Consider the following 22,197-nt stretch of genomic DNA (forward strand, 5'->3'; position numbering starts at 1 on the left):
TTGCAAGACCTTTGGAGAATTTGATAATGACGTATATTTTGTGATAGGATCAAGTTTCCCAATCACACGAGGTGCCCACTGCAAAAGCATTTTTCATTTGCACAAAACTAGAGACTTTAATTAACCTAATCTGGGGAAACATGTCAGGACAGTATATAAACACCTATATATACACACACACATATATAAAAAAAGTTTAAGATGCTTTTTAGTACAACTGACTACAGAATACTACTCAGGTGAAACAATTATGATATGGGTGCTTAAATAATCCTGTACTCGGTTTGCAAAGAGGAAGAAGGCACAAAAGGTTAAACAAGAAAGCTTTTATTCAGTTTTCAGCTCTCACAGTTCTAAACAGCAAACATAATTAACAATTCACCCATGGTACCAGAGAACATACTCCTGGTATCAGTAAAACGTCTACTGTTTAAGGCACTGATAGTGGGAAGAGAAAAGGAAAAAGACGTAACATGAATTGCTCCCATTTAATCAGAATTTGAATCTATTATGAATATGTGCTTGCTATTCAAATGCTTAAAATTCCACAAGCTACACTCACAAACAAATGTTTATACAACTTCAGTTATTACTGAAAGAGGAATCAGTGGCTCCTCTACTTCGACTTAAGAGCAAGTATTGCATTACTTTGGAGTGGAATCAATTTTTAACCTGCTAAAAGAAAAAAACCAACAAAAACAAATCACAAATTACTGCAGCAGTATGGCTTTAAAACCCTGTATTTGGTTACAATACAGCAAGCAAAGTTAAATAACAGCATACAAGTGCCATATACTGTCACCTTAAAAGGAGCTGTTTTACAGTATAAAAATTAGTTTAGAACATACTAAAGCTAGTTTTTGTACAAACATTTTTACAAAACTGAATTCCTCAAAGAAAAAAAAATCAAGACCATTTTAAATATGAATCACTCTTTACATGTTATATGCATAAAATTACATATCTTGATGATATAAATTAGGAATACTACAAAATATTAAAGCTGGCATCCATATACTATTGAAATGCACACATCAGAAATACTGAAGTGTTAGTTCTGCAAAAATCCTTAAGAGTCACATTTATACTTGCCAAATAGATACACAGTGACTTAAGTTTCTCAAGGAGCCACAGCGACCTCTCGTGGCCACGTAAGAAATCCCTGTCCTTAACCTTTTTTTTCGATTTTGAACATGACATTCCTCACAAATGCTAATAAACTTAAAAGGTACAACAGTGGTTCACGCTTGGTCCACCTATCCCAGGGAACTACAGTATTTCTATGTGAAATGAGTAGAAAGGAACATAGCCTTCACGCAATCTAGCTCCTGGTCACAGAAACAAAGTCATGTTTCCGCTCTTTTTTATCAAGAACCTGTTCCAGAACAGTTGAGAGAACTGTTTTCTGTAGGTCAATGAGAGATGACGTTCAATAGATGTTCAACTCATGTTCAATATTAGGCTCCCAAATACATCACTTTAGCTTTTGAGAGAACAAAGGACGGAGATGTAAATTGGTGCTGACTCAAACGCTGAGTCCCACTCAGAACACAGATAATGTTGTATGAGACATTTTAAATGTGTGTCAGTTCATTTGTATACAAAGTCCAAAAACATTTTAGAAAGAAATCAAGTGTAACAAAGAATCGAAAAGTCAATTAGGTGCCTTCTTCCATTGCTCTGAAGGAATGTAACAAGCAGGAACAAAGCATTGTCTTCTATGTCATGAACAGATGAACAACATGAGAACAACAATAACAAAAAAATCACAGTAGTGACTTGTCTCCCATCTGCAAGTACATCAATCAGCACTTAAACTCTTCTACTGCTTATAAATCCTCCCTGTTATATCCAACTTTCTTTCCATTAAGTGACTCTTCCGTGTTTGGTGCCAGCCATGTGAAATATACCTTCACTGGATCAATATTCCAATGCTTGTGAAATGATACTGGAATTTGGTGAGAAAGGTAGTCTTTTGGGTAGTCCATTGGTCGTGCCTAAGGTGGAAGAATAAACCAAAACCACTAGTACTCAGTGATGAAGAATAATTTTAGAAAAAGAAAGTATCACCATTCAATGGCCTCTGTATCATAACAGAGCAATGTGGCACTGACAAAATATATAGTATGATAACGAAGGGGTTTTTACGTCATTCTATTAAATCAATCAATAGGCATTAGTTTAGATCTTCAACTTGTGCTGCAGTCATCATGCTACAAAGTACACTGATATTAAATACGCCCTACTTCTCAGGATGAAATGGTCACCACCTCTGAAAGCAAGTGATAAACGGTGTAGTTTGTATTGCATCTTTTTAAATATACAAGAAGAAAATTTAACTGATTTGGATACTGAATCACTGATTTGATGCCTAAGCTAGAAACTGATTTAATACTGCACACTTCACCCACTTAGGGCAGTATTAATGAATTCTACATGCTGCGTTCTTCATACAGTTCCCTATACACTCCAGTCATAAAATCAGGCAACAGAATTTGACATAAAAAATCTGAGTATATAGAGATTTTTAATTTTGATTTTTAAACCACAAAGTGCTTATTTTTAAAAATTCCATTGGAGAAATCAAGAGGGAGCTTATCTCCCTCAAGGCTTTTAAAAAATTTTGAAGAATATTTTGGTTCAAAAAACCTGAAGAATTTACTACAATTTACTTTGGATAGACACTGTTTTTAGATATCTGAGACCAAAGTTTTTTGCTGTTTGAAAATCAATCACCTTTTCATTGAGCTATAGACAAAATGCCGGTGTTTTGATAATCTTGAAAGCATGAGATCTGCTCTGATAACTATTGTATTTATTACATTGCTCTCTGAGAATCATACCATTTTACAGGTGGTTAACAAGATATAAATTCCCTGAATTTCTTCCTCCTTATATTTTGTGGAATCAACTGTTGTAATCTTTGGATGGGTTTTTTTGGTTTGTTTTGGGTTTTGTGGGGTTTTTTGTGCTAGAATTTGTATATGGTATTCTACAAAAGCCAAACACATTGTTCTTGCCCAGATTTTATATTTTCAGACCACAATCCTGACTGCTACTCAACATGGGAAGATTCCTGTTCTCTTAAAGAGTCTCATCATGTCAGACGCCTCTGGAACAGGTTACAGAATACGTGCCTACCTTAGCATGTAGCAAACAAGAAACCATTAAGAAAGAGCAAACACTGTTACATCATACACACTCTAGTAATGAAGGTATCTTTGCTTCTGTTTCATAATATATACTCAGTGCAATTTTGGATTAGCGTACTTCAAAGAACATTGCACATCATAATATTTCAGTCAAGTCTTTAAAAAATGATTTTCTGGTTGACAGAAAATCTAATTTTGGTTTTCTCATTTTAAAAATATTTGTTGCATAATAGTGGAATTTGTAGAATAAGCACACTCAATTTTTATTCAGTAGTCTTCCCCCCAGGGTTAATTTCTGTTCAAGGTATGTTAAATAAGAATTCATTATAAGTGACAGTAAAGATGAATTACAATTCAAGTGTAATTTTCTAGGTGGAAAAATCAAACTGCTAGGATTTCACTTTCAAAATGATTCCATATCAGATGCACACCATTAAGGATTACAAGGAAGTGCTATGTTTTGTTGTATAAGGACCATTCCTACAAATCTGTAAAATGTCTTCTGTTATTTCCAACTCTCCTTTAATTAGGTGGTGTGGGGTTTTTTAAAAACACCTGTGCAAGCCCAAACAGTTCAGTAATTCTGTTGATTTTTTAAGATGCATTACTTGTCTTCTTTCTATACTGAAAGGAGTAAGTGATAATAAACAAAACAGGAAAGTAAATAGACAGGATTTTTTTAATACGACAAGGAATTAAAATACTGAATAGTGCATTCTCAGTCTTCTCATTTCTCTAGGAAAATCTGATAATTTAAATAGCAAACCTTTTCCTCCCACCAACAGCTGCTTTGAATTACATGGCAATTTATTAATTTTCAGGTAGCTGGTTATCTTAATCTCAGTTCATATCTGCAACGCAGGTCTTCCCAGTTTTTAAACTAGATTAACAGCGGAACAATATCGAACACCACACTGATTTAAATGCTGATTTTTAAAACAGTTGTGCACTGTTTGGGAAAAAACGTAAGTGCTTCTTCTCTTTAATGCCATGGAAGGAAGGTAAAGTGTTTATTTGGTTTACGAGGCAGCAAATCTCTGTGGGACTCAATGCATTGTGTTTTCCACTGTGACACTACAGTTAGATTGTTAAATATTCTGGAAGACAGAAACAAGATTCAAATGTTTTCCAACACACTTCTCCCAAACTGGAGAATATACTCACAAGAAAATTATGTTTTGTGACCTCTTTTTGCCTTGTGCTAGCACAGTGCAATTTATCATATTTATACTATTCTTCAGAAACCACCACAAAAGCATGAGTTCTGGGAATAGTGTTACATGTTATATTTTCACTCATGAGCTATTTCAGAATAGTAAACACTGAATCAATAGAAAAATTGGATAAGTAGAAAAGACAAATTTACTGAAAAATTTCACAGTCAGTTCTCCATTACCTGAAAAAGTATTGCGGTGTTGTTTTTTTTTTTCTTTTCTTAGACGACATATCACAAGTATTTAAAGCATGTGGCTCTGAATTCTATTTGCTTTTCAAAGTTCCCATCTCTGCATTTTTTTATAAAGTGTGGTTTTTATAAAATGTTGTCACAGGGTAACTGACATATCTTATAAACTATTAAAGCATTACAGTAATCCATGCTTTGAGAATATTCTTACTTGCTAGATCAAACTTGTTCTGGAGAAAAATAAGGTATAGCAGCATCATCTTGGTTATCATTATTACACATTGACTGAGTTTGCAATATTTATGAGTCCTGTTTTATGTGTATACTTAAAAGAATGAAATACATTTTAAATACTAGTAAAAATAACTCTCTGACCTGATGGAAAAGTGGACTATGTGTTATAGGGATTCCTAAGCCACTGAAACACATCCCAAGGACCATATCATCAGGTGCGTCCATGCTGTAACACCGGCATTTACTAGCAAGTAGTTTCTGAACAGCTATTCTGCTGAAAACCATCCTGAATAAAAAAAAGCAAAGGAAACATATAAGACAATAACTAATAGAGAAACCAAATGCCTGTAATTAATAAATATTGATAAATTATATAAAACTGCAAGACAAAATGTAGCCCCTCAGACATATCTGAAATGTCAAAATTTGAGAAGTCAATACTGACAAGTAGTGCAAGAGGCATTTTCTGAAAGATAATTACTTTATATAATGAATATTAATTACAGTAATTATGCCAATTGTTGTTATTCCAACAATTACTTGGCTAGCCACCATTTTTACCGCAGCTGATAATTCCTCCTAAATTTGGCCAGGACTTTCAAGGGATATTCTCCTCTATCTTACTCAAATGTATTGTCCAGTTAGTTATTATATAGCAATTACATGAAAAGAACTCTAAACCTGAAATGTCATTCCTTGAATCCTTGGTTATACAGAGTTCTCTCCATAAGTGAAAAATGTTCCTTGAAGCCGTTGCAAGGCTCTTCTGTTCATCCTAACTTTCTTGCTCATCTAAATATCAACCAGAGCCTGGAGCTGTTAGATCATTATTGCTAAAATAAGCCTTCAATAGACATGATGATGTCCTAAATTCAACAGCTGAGGGAACATGCTCTTGTCTAGTATTCCATAGCTGCCTTCTCTGAAGTTACATCATACACCCAGTTCGATCAGAATACAGGGTTCTCTAGCTACTACAAGTTACACTAAGAAAATTCACACTCTGAAATCTCTTCATGGCTTCAAGAGTTCATTCACTGTATGACAATCCTTTGCTTGACACTGGGACATGGCAAAAGTTCTATAAATACCGAATGCTAAGGCAAAAAGACTGACCTGAGAATATTGACAGATTAAAGTTGTAAAAGACTTCATCACTATCATTGCAACTTTGAACACTGCATGTACCATAAAAAGAAAAAAAAAAAAAAAAAAAAAAAGGAGAGCACACTAGGAAGTCATATCTCAGTACTCCGATCAAATAGAGAAGGAATAATAACCTAGAGTCTTGGGAAGAAAAGAAAAGAAAAATGAAAAAAAAAAAAGTAGGTGTGATGTAAATTGCACATGTTTGGGGAATATACTTGTTAGTTGATTATCTGAACTATATCCCTTCAGTCCTATAGAATTCTTCACTTAAAATGAACCTTCTCAAAATTAGGGTGGATAAGATGGGTGATCTGTGCCTCTATCTGCTCTAATCAGAGGATGAAAATATCCCCCAGACTTCCATATCTAGAAGACAGAATAGGAACTAAGAGATAAACACTAAAAAGATAAAGAAGCATAGGACTGGTGACCAACAAACATACCAGCACCAGTAGAAGGTTTGTTTCTTAAGTGAAGCATAAACCCTACTTAAGATGGATCTTATGCCAACTATGAAAAAAAAAAAACCCCAAAACCCAAAACAGAAGACTAGTCAATTGATTCTTACTTACTCATGGATGGATAAGAATCTAATAAGTTACTATAGCCATTTTCACAGAGAAAGACACTAAGGACATTCAGATGCCCACACTACTTGCTTTAGACTCACAAGATGGACAGACCAGAGTCTTAGGATTGTTCTTATTGCAATATGAGCCAACCTGAAATTTCATATACGTGTTAATTTAAGCCAAATTTTTTACTACACTTTGAATCACATTGTAAGATGGTCTCTGAGTATGCAGAATGAATTCTATCAGATGAAACATGGCTGCATGAAGTTTATCAGTAGAACATGTGGTGCAGAAAACTGACAATAGGCACTCAATTCACAGGACCAGTCAAGCTGAAATGACCCCTCCTGAAACATGCATGGTCCTTGGCACCAACTGGTTTGCTCTACAGATCTGTTCCCAATGAGCAACACAACTTTTTACTAGTTAATACATTTGGGTCTTCGAGCATCTTTACATTTTAATTGTACTAGGAAACATCACTGTCTCTGTTGCAACTGATTTGTGTTGTAATTCAAAACATTTGCATTCAAAGCAGGGACTGACGTAGATCTCAGTTTAAATAAATTACCCTCCGCCGCCAGTGATATAACTATATCCTCCTGTTCCCAAGCCGTAACCATAACGCTCTCCAAGAAATACTGGTTCATTTGGGTCATAGCAGCTGAGCAATTTTCGGAGCCTGAAGATACTATAATACAAAAATCCATTAAAAAAAATCACATCACGCAGACATTCATTTTGAAACAGACATTGCTAGCCTAAATGGCATTCTAGTAAATAGCACAAAAATGGCAGGAGCAATTCTACAAAAAACAGAGATGCAAACTTTTAAACAGAAATTTATGATTGGTTATTTACTATGAGATATGATCACTGAATTTGGTCAAATGATGAATCAATTAGCTTAAAAATATTTTTCAGAAGAATATTTTTCCGAGTCTCATCTCAGAGAAAACATGAAATTATTTTTTTCAAACAATGGCAAGATCTTTGCAAATTATCTTTTTTCCCCAGAAACTGAAAAACAAAAAGGTAGATTTAGTTATATGAATATTGCTTTATCTATGGTTATAGCCTTTTCCAAATTCTTCTTCTGTCACATCATTTAATGTAAAGTGCTATCTTGAACCACTTATTCTCCTGTTCGTGGCCATGTGATCCTGCTGGTTGATCAATGTACCTTATTTCGCTTATACTGCAGTGTCAGTTTTCATGTGAATGGGATCTAATTTTCTAACAAATGCAAGTACCTGCCACTAATATGCATACTTTTTATCAAGTTACAAGATTATATTGTTTTTAATATCAGTCAAAGAATGCTGAAGGAAAGTGAGAATTTTTGTTCTTGAAGGAATATAAATCTACATTAATAAAACAGCTGTATCTCTTAAATACAGAAGAAGAGATGGATATTGCTAAAACTCCTATTGGCATGAACATTGGTAATTCCTGACATATTGCAATGTATACCTTATCAGTGTGTCATCATCCACTACGACTAACCAAGGAGTTTTGGGAGAGCTATGATTCAAAAACCTTTCCAAAATGGCAAAAGTTTTCCCACAGTGACCTAATGGTGGAAGAGAAATAACAGAATATGTAAATTTAAATAAAATGAGATTTTGTAATAAACAACTATTCATGAATTAAATAAGTATTTTACAATACTATGCAAAACATTTTGGAAATGACTGGTAAAATATTTGAGATGCAAGTTCCTTCATAGCACTGAAAGGTATTTGTACAAATTGTTCCAACACAATTATTGCTTTCTATGCAAGAACACACTTTTGAAGGATGTTGAAGTATGAAAATTCTTTGAATCATGGAAAACTGAAAAATAAGCTATACTCCAGCTATGCTATAAGCTGTTGGACAATACCTGGCAAACCGCTACTCTTAGTTTCCAAAACTGTAAAATGAGGAGAGTATGAGAGGAACATGTTCTGCAAAATAGAACAAGATATCATCATAGTACTTCATGATCCATCAGACAGGTCCATTGTTTGCCTGTAAACGTTTAAGTCGACATTACTCTACCATACTGATAACCAGCAACTCAGGTCCTGATGACTTCCTCCAAGGAAAGGTCTTAACATTTATCACAAGACTATAACAAAGTTGAGAAGTGAAACACCCTTTTTCAGAATGAGCAGGACAAGAGAAACAGGAAGTTTCAGGCTTCTACTAAATCTTTTTTAAATCTTGGAAAAATCTGATTGCAATCAGTCTGCATTCATCTAGATTACAGTTGATTGTCTAAAGCAATTAGTACTATCATTATTACAATTACTAAACAAGCATTAAAAAATAGATAGGATACTATATTTGAAGCTACTTCCAGTTAAAATATTTTTTGAGAAAATGCAGTAACTGTCAGCTTAAGAAATTAAGGAAGTCCTGGCTTTGCTGATTTTGTGAAACCAGGAACTTAATTTAGAGTGATACATAAACATTTACAAAATCAAACCCAAGATTTCTATATTATATTCCATGACAAAAGGTGGACAAAAATAGTATTAGTGGAAACTCAGCACAATATATTTAGTTTAGAATGCCAGTAGCCCATCGGTCCCACTGCATGTGTACAATGGAAATCCCTGCCTATTCTCTCTCTTTGCCTCTAATAGAACCTCTGGAGGACAAAAAAAAAAAAGGGGGGGGCAGGGGGGGCACAGCTGGAAATAATCCAGAGATCAGAACAACTGACCTAGTGGGCCAGATAGAGCTAACAGGCCACAGCTTGGACACCTCTAATTCAGAAGATAATAGCCTGTGGCAGACACTATAAGCCTCAGAACAATAGATCAAATGAAAGAAAAAGCCCTAAAATTAATAAACTCATGGAAGCCATCATATTCATACCTTTTTTTCCTATTCAAACACAAAGTAAATTACTTTAAAACCACATTATTTGTCATAAAAAGATCTTCCAATCTTAACATTTAGTTTTGTGCTTAAATCAAGACATACTAGGCACGAGCATCTATTAGAATACCATATGGCAAGTAGTTTATGCTCAGTAACCAGCTGGCACTGTCTGAGGTCTCTTGACATAAATCTATGACTTCTGCTACCACTGATGATCTTACTCAAGATTGTCAATATTTCAAGAGTTATTACTCTTAGCCAGAATAACAACACCAATTTTTGTCTCTTGGAGTATATTATATCTGTGTACCATGCTTTCATACTCACAGTATTTAGGTTTCTACTGAAAAGAACATTCTACCTACATAGGTAAACTGTACTCTCCATCCATCTCCTCTGTGGCAAAAGCATTCTCTTAGTTTAGGTTGCACAAACGTGCTATAGAAATACAGAATTTCTAAATTATATACTATAAATGAAATATACATATAATCCATAAAACTTACCGGTTTTAGACAGTTATTTGTGCAAAACTGAAAACAACAGTTAATAGCTCACCTCTGTCAGTATTAGGTATGCCTAAATCTATAGTAGGAATGGAGATGTCAGCATAATCACTGTAGTATTCAAGAAGGGCAGCTTCTCGTTCCCAAGTCTGCTTTACAACGGGTACTGCAAAACAATCATTGACATTGAAACATAAGTAACTTGATTAAAATAAGTACCTGATCAAATAATTTATGCACCTTGTTAACCGGCAAATTCCTTTGCATGGTAATGAAAGCACTGTTTCAAATACAAGATCATGGTTCTAAATGTTCCTTCTGTTTTCTTTCCTACAATATTTATAGAGAAACAATTTTACATTTTTATGAATGCCAGTCAGGGCAGTTTTATTTATATAGTAATAAATTTTCTTTTAAAATGGTTTGATAGTTTCATTCATATTACATTGAAAACTATGATGTTTACATTTATGCTAACCAAAGCATGGAACACATTACTTTTACACTTGCTATGGTAGACTTTATAGCACACATCAGCATGAACACTATCAGGGATCAATCATGCTTCCAGTATTGAAATGCACATTTTAAAAACAGCACATCCAACCGTAAACATGTAAAATATTCTGAATCAGAAACAGATCAAATGTACCTTTTGAAATACCACACTTGTGTTATATACATATCTGACAGCAACGTCATCTTAATGCTCAAAAGCTCCCGTCTCAACAGACACACTCACAGAACAACTTTTGAAAATATCATACAACCAATTTTTGTCTCATGGAGATTCTTTTCAAAGGAGGACTGCTTAATGCTTCTCTACAAGAGGAATCCTTTTCTTATTAGTTTGCCATTTGACATAAATGTTTAAAATTGATCATAGAAAACTCTAATAATGATGCTAAAAATATTTAAATTATATCCCAAAATTAATAAATTAAGGGTAATACAAAAAAACCCCAAACATCTGCAGGGTGTTTGGAAGAGAATGATCAACTTAAAATCAATGATTTTTTTTCCATTTTAAACATGAAATGGTGAGGACTTAGATGAACAACTACTCTGAAGCACAGAATCATAGAATGGTTTGGGTTGGAAGTGATCTCAAAGATCATCTAGTTCCAACCCCCCTGCCATGGGCAGGGATACCCTCCACTAGACCAGGTTGCCCAAAGCCCCATCCAACCCGGCCCAACCCCCACCTTCCAGGGTGGGGACATCCACAGCTTCTCTGGGCAACCTGCTCCAGTGCCTCACCACCCACACAGTGAAGATTTTTTCCCTTATATCTAATCTAAATCTACCCTCCTTCAGCTTAAACTCATTACCCCTTGTCCTATCACTCCATGCCCTTGTAAACAGTCCCTCTCCAGCTTTCCTATAGGCCCCCTTCAGGTACTGGAAGGCTGCTATAAGGTCTCCCTGGATCCATCTCTTCTCCAGGCTGAATAACTCTGTACTGGGTTTGTGTGGCAAAGTTTTGGTAGCGGGGGAGCTACAGGGGTGGCTTCTGAAAGAAGCTGCTAGAAGCTTCCCCCATGTTCGACAAGAGCCAATGCCAGCCGGCTCCAAGACGGGCCTGCTGCTGGCCTAGGCCATGCCAATCAGCAACAGTGGTAGTGCCTCTCAGGTAACACAGTAAAGGAAAAAAAAAGGTGCGGCCACTTTTGCAGCCAGACGGAGGATTGAGAAGATGTGAGAAAAACTTTGCAGACACCAAGGTCAGTGAAGAAGGAGAGGGAGGAGGTGCTCCAGGTGTCAGAGCAGAGATCCCCCTGCAGCCTGTGGAGAAGACCATGGTGAGGCAGGCTGTCCCCCTGCAGCCCATGGAGGAGCAGATATCCACCTACAGCCCGTGGAGGACCCCACACTAGAGCAGGTGGATGCCCAAAGGAGGCTGTGACCCCATGGGAAGCCTGCACTGGAGCAGGCTCCTGGCAGGACCTGTGGCCCTGAGAAGAGAGGAGCCCAGGCTGGAGTAGGTTTGCTGGCAGGACTTGTGACCCCGTGGGGGACCCACACTGGAGCAGTCTGTTCCTGAAGGACTGCACCCCATGGGAGGGACCCACAGTGGAGCAGTTGGTGAAGAACTGCAGCCTGCGGGAAGGACTCATATTGGAGAAGTTGGTGGAGGACTGTCTCCCATGGGAGGGACCCCACGCTGGAGCAGGGGCAGAGTGTGTGGAGTCCTGCCCCTGAGGAGGACGGAGCAGCAGAGACAACGTGTGATGAACTGACCACAACCCCCATTCCCCATCCCCCTCTGCAACTGGGGGTTAGAGGCAGAGAAATTGGGACTGAAGTTGAGCCCGGGAAGAAGGGAGGGGTGGAGGAGGTGTTTTAAGATTTGGGGTTTTTTCTCATTATCCTACTCTGGTTTGCTTGGTAATAAATCAGATGATTTTTTTCTAAGTCAAGTCTGTTTTGCTCATGATGGTAATTGGTGAGTGATCTCTCCCTGTCCTTATGTCAACCCAGGAGCCTTTCATTCTATTTTCTCTCCCCTGTCCAGCTGAGGAGGTGGAGTGATAGAGTGGCTCTGGTGGGCACCTGGCCTACAGCCAGGGTCAACCCACCACAAACCCCAACTGTCTCAGCCTGTCTTCATAGGTGAGGTGCTCCAGCCCTCTGATCATCTTCACAGCCCTCCAACAGCTCAAAGATCTCAGGAGCTGGATGCAGTAGTCCAGGTGGGGTTTCACGAGAGCAGAGTAGAGGGGCAGAATCACCTCCCTTGACCTGCTGGTCACACCTCTTTTGATGTAGCCCAGGATGCAGCTGGCTTTTTGGGCTGCAAGCGCACATTGCTGGGTCATGTTGAGCTTCTCATGAACCAAAACCCTCAAGTCCTTCTCCTCAGGGCTGGTCAACCCATTCTCCATCCAACCTGTAGTTGTGCTTGGGACTGCCCTGACCCAAGTGCAGGACCTTGCTCTTGGCATTGTTGAACTTCATGCGGTTCACATGGGCCCACCTCTCAAGCCTGTCAAGGTCCCTCTGGATGGCATCCCTTCTCTCCAGTGTGTTGACCACAAATTGAATCCCACAATACTTCATCATTTCTAACAACTCATATGTTCCAAAGAAAGAACAACCATCTGAAATGGTTGATGCAAATATTTATCAATATGTATTAATACTTGTGATCACATGGAAATTCTAATATTGCACTATGGAGATACTTCTAGAAGGTCAGCTCTAAGCTCTCAATTATATTTTATTTGTACTAATTCTAGAACCTTGACACATATTTGCAGTCTTGAAAGTTTCTTATATAACCGTATACTGTATGTGTAAGAAGGAGAGTTGTATCTGAAGTGAATTCTGAAGTAAAATTTAGCTGCATTGAATTCCAAGTCTTAATGTTGCACTAATGCAGTTTTTGGCATACAATAGAAAATGACTTACCAGGTAAAAGGAGCTCTCTGAAGCTGGCATCCATTAATTTTTCAAAATCTTGAGTAAGATTATCCTCTATTGCATAACACTGGAAGCTGTGAGGAAAGTTCAAGAATTTTCCTCAGTCTTCAACAGGTGTTTCTTGAAGGATGTTTACACTATCTTTTTGAAGCCTTATGTTCTTCTCTGACTTTCTAGGTTTGGGTTTTGGTTTGAGTTTTTTTTTGTTTTAAGTATGATATAATAAAATAAACATGGATCCAGAAAGGAGAACTCTTCAGTGAACTCCAGTTACAGGACAGTCAATTTTGTTTTGTCAAAAGCTACTTTAAAGATAGCCTAATGATTAGGTGATTAAAATACTAGAAATGTGCCTTCATCAAGCGCAGTGACATTAAGAAAAAAAAAATCCATAAATCTTATTTGGAAGAAAAAACCCCAGCAACTGGTAAATAGGCTAAATTTAGAAGTGATAGAACCTACACAGGTTTTGATGCACTAGCAAAGGGGGACTTATCTTCATCCTGTCCTCTGAAAATAGATATGGCAAACCGCCCCTAAAATTTGGTACAACTTCTAGCTATTACTTCATTATCAATTTTTTTTGCCAATAATAATAATTTTAAATTAAGCTTATGAACAAACTAAGTGTAATGGTGACTATATTACATACCTGGAATATTCAAGTGCACACAAAATTCAAGTAAATTTGTGGAAAAAATCAATTCCTGAAATTCTTTATTAACAAAATATCTAGAATTAAACTAGAATGTACTGGTAGGTGGCATCAAGTAGGTAGAGTGTCTTTTGTTAAATCAATGGATTTAGAAATTTTCATTCCAAGTTTTGTAGACACTGGATCTACCTCAACTTAGCTGAGCCTGACTGTGTATTAGCTGAAGCTGAGTGTCTGTGTCTTTATTTTCTGTGCCTCTGAGAAGGAAGTTAATACCCACTGGACATATCTTGTAGGGATGTGCTAGGTTCTTTTTCGTTGTTGTTTTTACCATGGATATCATGGTCATATTTTCATGGTGACTATCATTACTTGTATAACACTACAATTTTCAGATGAAACACTCTCCATTGGTTGCACACCTGGGAGATTCTTGATCTGGGCTACGGCTCAGACAAAGTACTACAGATGACCACATTTCTACAAGAGACAAAATTTCCTATTCCAAGCATTGCAGAACACCTATGCACATCCAATTGCATAGGTGACGATAGATAGAAGCAGTAAGCTGTTCAATATTTTACTGGAGGGGAGGGCAGGACAAAAGGAAGGAGGAGGGGAGAGAGCTTTAAGCTTGTTCAGATTTCTAAATCAGCCACCAAACAGCTGCACAATTGTCACTGCTAGTACAAGGAACAGAACTGAACCAATTATCTGGGGGAAACACACTGAAGGATATCAACAGATGCTATATTAATTAATATTGCAACAGCTCCAATATACAACCATATAAGCTAACTTCATGCATATTTTTAATTTAGGTATTCAATTCAAAATTTTTTCCCAACCCATCACTAATGATGAAACATCAAACACTCAAAACTTTTTATCTTAAACATTTCAGAGCTCTCCTGAAGAACTCTGAACAGCAAAAAAAATTCTACCTAAAGAATACCTGGAGAAGAGAAGACTGAGAGGGGATCTCATCAATACCTATAAATATCTAAAGGGCAAATGTCAAGAGGAAGGGGCCAGACTCTTTTCAGTGGTGCTCAGTGACAGGACAAGGGGCAACGGGCACAAACTGGAATCCAGGGAGTTCCATCTGAACATGAAGAAAAACTTCACTCCGAGGGTGACCGAGCACTGGGACAGGCTGCCCAGAGAGGTTGTGGAGTCTCCTTCTCTGGAGATATTCAAACCCCGCCTGGATGTGATCCTGTGCAACCTGCTCTGGGTGATCCTGCTTTAGCAGGGGATTGGAGTAGATGATCTCCAGGGGTCCCTTCCAACCCCTACTGTTCTGTGATTCTGTACTAAGAAAGCTTTCATGTTTCCCAGTGGATTTTGCAAAAATTTACTCCCAAAAAGCTACAGAGACAAAGCTATCAGCTTGTTTTTAAATATTAATTTCATAAACTACATCACAGAACTACCACCTTGACTAACCAACAACTTACTTCTGTCTCCATGAAATTTCTGACATGTTTTTACAGCAACAAAGACATCTTCCTTTTTCACTGGCTCTCCCTACATGAACAGAACAAAAAAGAATTTTGTAATTGCAGGCTCTGTCTGTAACATTTTATAGGATATGTATGTCCACACATACAATAAAACAGAAAATACCTTTTCATTGTACAGCATATCAAGTAGAATAGTGTACCAGTAATACAGTAGAAAGTACATTTTTGTCTCTTAGAAAAAAGGTCACTAGTGGTTTAAAATTCCTGAAATAACATTATTGAAATGCTTTTGCCAATGATGTAGTATCCTAACATGAGCTAAACCACGTATCATTAGGAAAAAAGAATGAGCAGCAGAAGCTGTTGAACTAAGAATGATTAATCTGAAGAATGTTTTCTTAATTTCTTTGAAATTAATCACTATGAGAACATGTTGAACTGTATCATACTTGGAAAAAGAAGCTTAAATGCTACACAGTAGAAATCTTTGAATTTTCTCAACTCTAATAAAATCACTTAACCTTTTTTATTTGTTTTCCTTTATGGCACCTAGAAATCATAAAGCTTCTGGCTCTTCTGGAAGCATGGAACATTTTTTGGCCTCTAGCGACAGTTAACCCATAATATCATAAATGTATTCTTCTAGAGGTGGAAGAGATGGGTTGTACTTTAATGCACCAAATACTATATTACATTTTATCTTTAGCCTCAACAAGTTTTAGATTCCCATCTGCAAAAAAAATTATCTGTACTTTAGTATCTCACAGAAATGTAAGGAGAAATACTTTATAGATCATGGGCTGCTCAAACACTGCAGTAGAAAGACCCATTAAAGCATATGTGGTACTAGTTTGCCAGGAAATATCATGTGCCATGGAAGGCTGAAAGCATATTAAAAAATAGATAAATGCCCGGACAAACTTTTTTTTCCTTTTAAATTACTGAAAAATATTTTCTTAAGGTTTGAGATTTTTAAAGTCAAGTATTATGCATTTTAGTAGGAGTTTTACCTTTACTAAGCAACTGGTACTTAAAATATGTTACTTACACAAAGTGGCAGAAAATTACTGAACGTTGTTGCACAACGATCAACATTATATGAGTTCACATCATCTGTGCAGAACTCAGGCACTGGAGTAAGATGCGGTCCTTCCCCTTTCTGCCAAATATACAGGGCAATCTATCAAAATAGAAAACATTTATATCAGTAATGAAACTGGATAAAAATTCTTAGCGTATACAAAGAAATCATATTACAGGACAAACTTAACAGGAAAACTGAAACATACAGGATGCTGTAGATCTGTCCCTTAGTTGATTAACTAGCTGCATACCTTACCTCTTGCTCACATTTCCTAGAGTCAACATGTAAATTTTTTTTGCTATAAAAAAAATTCTACAGACAGACAAGCTTTAAAATTTGTTTCACAGAATTACTATTAGTTTCATATATTTGAGCATGTCAAAACAACTCATCTTTATCTTTTATAAGAAGTGGCAGAGTGAGTATTTACACCTGCTTTTAAAGTAAACAAAAATCCTTATTGTGTTTCTCTTTTAAAATTATTTTGATAATTTGGAATAGCTAGGCCTGTTTCATCCTGTGTGGCAATTTTCAGCTTTTCAAAACAGACCTGTTCTCTGATGACAATTTAAAATGCTCAAAATCAGTACTGAAATTCTGAGAAACTGTAAAATACAATGAAGGATAATGTAATAGATATGCTATCCTATAGAAGAATCTTGACCATTTTAAATGCAACAACAACACAAAAAAAAAGCCAGCCAAAATTTAGAGAGAAAAAGGAAGAACCAAACCAGGGATGTCTGAAGAAGATAAAACCCCCACCCCTTTGTATTTACATTCAATTCATAATAAAAATAAAAATATTTCAATCTGTACTTCATGACACATCAAGAATACTTAGACTTGCCCAGTATTTCTATTGCAATACTTTTACACTGCTTGCAACTTTGCCAGACTAAGTATTCAGGCAGAAACGTTCTACGCTGGGTGCCTACCTCAGACCAATTAAAACATTAACTTCATTTTATATAAAACTCTTCAGAAACTTGTAAGAACAAAATGAAGTTCTTAAAAATCTAAAAGGCAGAAAATAGTATCTCAGTAAGTATGTGGATTCAGGGCTTCCCAGCTGCACTGCCATACACTCCCAATTCTCTCTTAGTCTCTCTTGAGGATAGGCCAAAGATGTGAAAGCATCTTTGGACAAGAGCTTTTTGAGCATATACTCAAGATGTAGGAGATCTGGGTTCTAGGTTTGCTTCTGCCTAACTCAGCCAGAAGTTACAGCTTCTAGTTTTCAAAATGGTGGCTACACGAACAAACCAGAGATATTCTGGGACAGAGACTCTCCATGTTAACTAATGAAACTGAGTTACTGTGCAAAAAATAAGATTCATGGAACCAACAAGACAGCATAGTGAAGGGGATTCTGACTCTGCAGCACAGTGGGAATGAGACTCCTCCGAGGGAGGAAAATCAGTCTTGGGTTCTAGTTCCTGTTTCCCATGTTAATTACACATATCCCCAATGACTCTTGCAGAGAAAACAACTTAAGTGCTTCACTGGAATATGGGACCAGACCCAGCACACCCCAAAGACAATGAAAATGAGTTTCCTTTTCACTGTTTTATGCCTACTTAGGAACTGTTAGCTTTAAACCAACCCCAACCTCAAGTCAGAATTCAGCTCCTCTTTTAGCAAATAACGTGATCGTTAGGCTATTACTAAAAGGGCATACTATTTCCTTCTCCCCAGCATTCAGGAAGAACTCAGCACAAACCAAAAGCATTAAGTATGGTCTGGACAAGCCCAAGCCACCAAACCAATTACAGACTTCTAAGTTATAGATGATTATTTTCCTGCCCATCTCACTTAGGTCTCAACATCCTCAGAAAATCCCAACTACCTGTACACAGTCATTTCTGGAACTTAAAGGAAATAAAACAGAAGTTTGTTACAGGCCTTGTTATGACTGGGGGCAGGCTGGAGAATACAATCATATTTTTGAAACTTAAGTTTCATCAACATTTAGTTTGATTGCACTGGAAAGAGTTTAAATTACTGTATTTTTCCTTGTAACTGAGTGGATGCAGATGACTGGGACCTGTGAGTACAAACATGGGCACTACCACTGCTCAGCAAATAGTGACTTGCTAAACCACTGTAAGCTGCAGGTTCCTTCAATATTAGTTTCTAGTTTGTAAGTTCTAATTTCTTAGCTTCACCATTATTAAGTGGTCTGTTTATTTGCTGTTTTGGCAATGCTTCTGAAAACACAGATGATCTTAGCATTACAGATGAGTTCAACAAAGTACTAAAGGGAAAGGCCACTCTATAGGGAAGAAAATGCATAAGCATGAGTGGCAGTTAAGACAAATCTTATTGATAGTGCTTGGAGTAGAGGAGGAGTATGCAAATGACACCTAAAACATACACATTGTCCTAAGAGCAGCCAATAAATACACACATATCTCCAAGGTTCTCTTTTTGCCTTGTCACCACATTCACATTATGGGATATAAGTGGTTCTTGACCCTGCCTTCTAGCTGGAAGAGAACCTAACAGCAAGGGGTGGGATTTCTGAAGAGCTTCCAGTACATTTTAAGATTGTATTAGTTCAGAATTCATGTCTATCAGATGAAACAACAAAGAAGCAACACTCCTGCATCACAAAGAATATTTAACAATTGTAACTTAACATGAATTATTTATGAAAGTTCATAATGTGCTACGATTTCCCACTGAATAATGAAATCTTCAATGGAAAGCCTTAGAACGGTGTGACGCTATCATATTTCAGAAGTGAGGTTAGAGTTACATTTTGAGTTATGGAACAGGATGACAGACTGTTCCTAAAACAATGGAAATGGATTTACAATAAAAAGACAAGAAATAGTCTTAGTCTTAGTCCTAGTTCAAATCTAATGTCAGATACACAAAAAACTATTATTCACTTCCAGTCCTGAATAAGCATCAGGGAATATGCTATATATTGTGCAGTTACAAAAAGTCTAAAAAGCAATCTACAAATGAGCGGAAGCACAACAAAACCCCTTTACCATATTTGCAAGATGGAATTTTTAGATACAAAGTGATATAAATGTTATGGATATAAGAAATAGGGACTTGGAAAGTAGTAGGGTAAAAAAAACCTGATACAGAGCACAATAACATACCAAAGACTAGAGGCATATGTTATTAGGACTCTGTCAAACTAAAACATTTCTTAAAACATTTATCATCCTTCATAAATTTAAACATTACATACAATCACTAAAGATCACAGATTATATCCTTTGTTTTGTTGTCAATCTTGATTCACACAAGAAGGACGTAGAGATAAAAATGATTCAAGAAAGAGAAGATGGTGATTTATAAAATAAATGAGGGGGAATGGAACTGTGTCTAGGGAGACACAAGACTGTGCAGAAAGAATAACTACAGGGCTGAAGTAGGTTATCAATGGCAATAAATTTGAAATGAAACATACGCAAAGAACTGCTAACAGAGTAAGAAGTGGACGGAAGTCATTTTGCCAGTCGAGTGATCAATTGTTTTTCATTAAGCAATCTGTGGCACATAAAAGAAATATTTGCTAATGATTATTTTTTTTATGACATTATATTTAGAGGCTTTGTCAGTGCTGAGGTAGACTTGAATATTGAGAATATATGAATGACTTTGAAGTAACTTACAAAAAGATTAACAGAAGCCCAAGTTCTTGCATTTAAAAAAATTAACAAGAGGAAAGAAACAGCTTGTTGGCTTGTTTCACGTAGCAAAATGAAAGCTGAGAGGCGTCTAATTGCTTTTGAAAAATACATCAGTCAAGGAGGGGAAATGGTGAAAGAATTGTATTGGCACAAAACCCAATTCATTTAAATATGCTACCAATTTATACTCTATAAATACACTGTAAATTTATGTTGGAAGTGAGGAGGTTTATAACCATTACAGAACAAAGATCTGTAACAGAGGCAGTAGTTTTAAGTAAGGTGATCTTTTTGGGGGCTGGAACCAGAATTTATAGCTGACATTCAGGAGTTTTAAAAAATTAAACCAAATTCAATATCATGCATAATTCCAGGCCAAAATCAGCAAGCTTATTCCACATTCATCCTCACCTTCCACCCTGGTTCAGGAGTTCACTTTGGTAGCAGTACAAAACTCTGTGCTGCACAAACATTTTGAAGGCAGAAAAAAAAAAAAAGCTTCAGAAAAGGTAGCACTGATACTCTTTCAGATCCCCCCACTCCTTTCTTCTCATTTTCTTTCAGTCAACTCACTCATTCGCTGAAAGACCTAGTGGCTACCTTTTAAAACTGTCGCAAACCAGATGTATTGGGTTTGTATGGCAAGGTTTTGGCAGCAGGGTGGGGGGTTGCAGGGGTGGCTTCTGTGAGAAGCTGCTAGAAGCTTCCCCTGTGTCTGATAGAGCCAATGCCAGCCGGCTCCAAGGCCAAGGCCAAGCCAATCAGCGACAGTGGTAGAGCCTCTCAGATAACAGAGTTAAGAAGGGGGAAAAAAAAGAGAAGCAGCAGTTTTTGCAGCCAGAGAGAGGAGTGAGAAAATGTGAGAAACTCTGCACACACCCAGGTCAGTGCAAAAGGAGGAGGAGGAGGTGCTCCAGGTGCTGGAGCAGAGATTCCTCTGCAGCCTGTGGAGACCATGGTGAGGCAGGCTGTCCCCCTGCAGCCCATGGAGGACCCCACACTAGAGCAGGTGGATACCCAAAGGAGGCTGTAACCCATGAGAAGCCTGTGCTGGAACAAGCTCCTGGCAGGACCTGTGGCCCTGAGGAGAGAGGAGCCCACGCCAGAGCAGGTTTGCTGGCAGGACTTGTGACCCTGTGCGGGGCCCACGCTGGAGCAGTCTGTTCCTGAAGGTCTGCACCCCGTGGGAGGGACTGCAGCCCATGGGAAGGACTCACGTTGGAGAAGATGGTGGAGGACTGTCTCCCGTGGGACGGACCCCACGCTGGAGCAGGGGAAGAGTGTGAGGAGTCCTCCCCCTGAGGAGGAAGGAGCAGCAGAGACAACGTGTGATGAACTGACCACAACCCCTGTTCCCCATCCCCCTGTGCCGCTGAGTGGGGAGGAGGTAGAAACGGGGAGTGAAGTTGAGCCTGGGAAGAAGGGAGGGGTGGGGGGGAGGTGTTTTAAGATTTGGTTTCATTTCCCATTGCTCTACTCTGTATTGGTTGATAATAAATTAGATGAATTTTTCTTTAAGTTCAGTCTGTTTTGCACATGACAATAACTGGTTAATGATGTCTCCCTGTCCTTATTTTGACCCACAAGCCTTTCATTGTACCTTTTCTCCCCTGTCTAGTTAAGGAGGGGGAGTGACAGATTGGGTCTAGTGGGCACCTGGCCTCCAGCCAGGGTCCACCCACCACACCAGAGGCAACAAAAAATTTCCAGATTTCCATGCTGCAAGTTGCAGAGTTGATTGCTGACACAACAGTTAGGCTCCTCAGACTATTTAATCCAAACTCCATAATATTTAACTTTTAGAGTCCAATTTAGAAAGTGAGTGAGGGTGACTAATATCTGTGTTCCTATTCATGTCAGCTTACACTTCATGAATTGGAAGTCTCTTTCCTTTATAGAGAAAGCCTTAGAAGATACTTTACTGTATACAACCATGGATGTATTCATAGATGAATGCAATTTTATTCATGAATACTTCTATGCTTGAATTATCCTTTTAAAGTATTACAATATTCTAA

The 22,197-nt window shown here is 37.5% G+C and overlaps 1 protein-coding gene across 1 annotated transcript in view; it reads right to left on the reverse strand.

Moving 5' to 3' along the window:
* Positions 1-311: 311 nt before the first annotated feature.
* Positions 312-22,197, reverse strand: part of B3GLCT (beta 3-glucosyltransferase) — a 67,646-nt gene continuing 45,760 nt past the window's right edge. Inside the window, exons 9-15 of the mRNA XM_075742063.1 lie at positions 16,488-16,619; positions 15,434-15,503; positions 9,948-10,061; positions 7,989-8,088; positions 7,087-7,206; positions 4,933-5,077; positions 312-1,997 (exon numbers count right to left, since the gene is read on the reverse strand). Of these exons, the coding sequence (XP_075598178.1) occupies positions 1,830-1,997; positions 4,933-5,077; positions 7,087-7,206; positions 7,989-8,088; positions 9,948-10,061; positions 15,434-15,503; positions 16,488-16,619 (849 nt within the window). The 3' untranslated portion in view covers positions 312-1,829. The remainder of the gene's footprint in view (positions 1,998-4,932; positions 5,078-7,086; positions 7,207-7,988; positions 8,089-9,947; positions 10,062-15,433; positions 15,504-16,487; positions 16,620-22,197) is intronic.

Source organism: Balearica regulorum, chromosome 1, assembly GCF_011004875.1.
Source record: "Balearica regulorum gibbericeps isolate bBalReg1 chromosome 1, bBalReg1.pri, whole genome shotgun sequence".
Classification (NCBI taxonomy): domain Eukaryota; kingdom Metazoa; phylum Chordata; class Aves; order Gruiformes; family Gruidae; genus Balearica; species Balearica regulorum.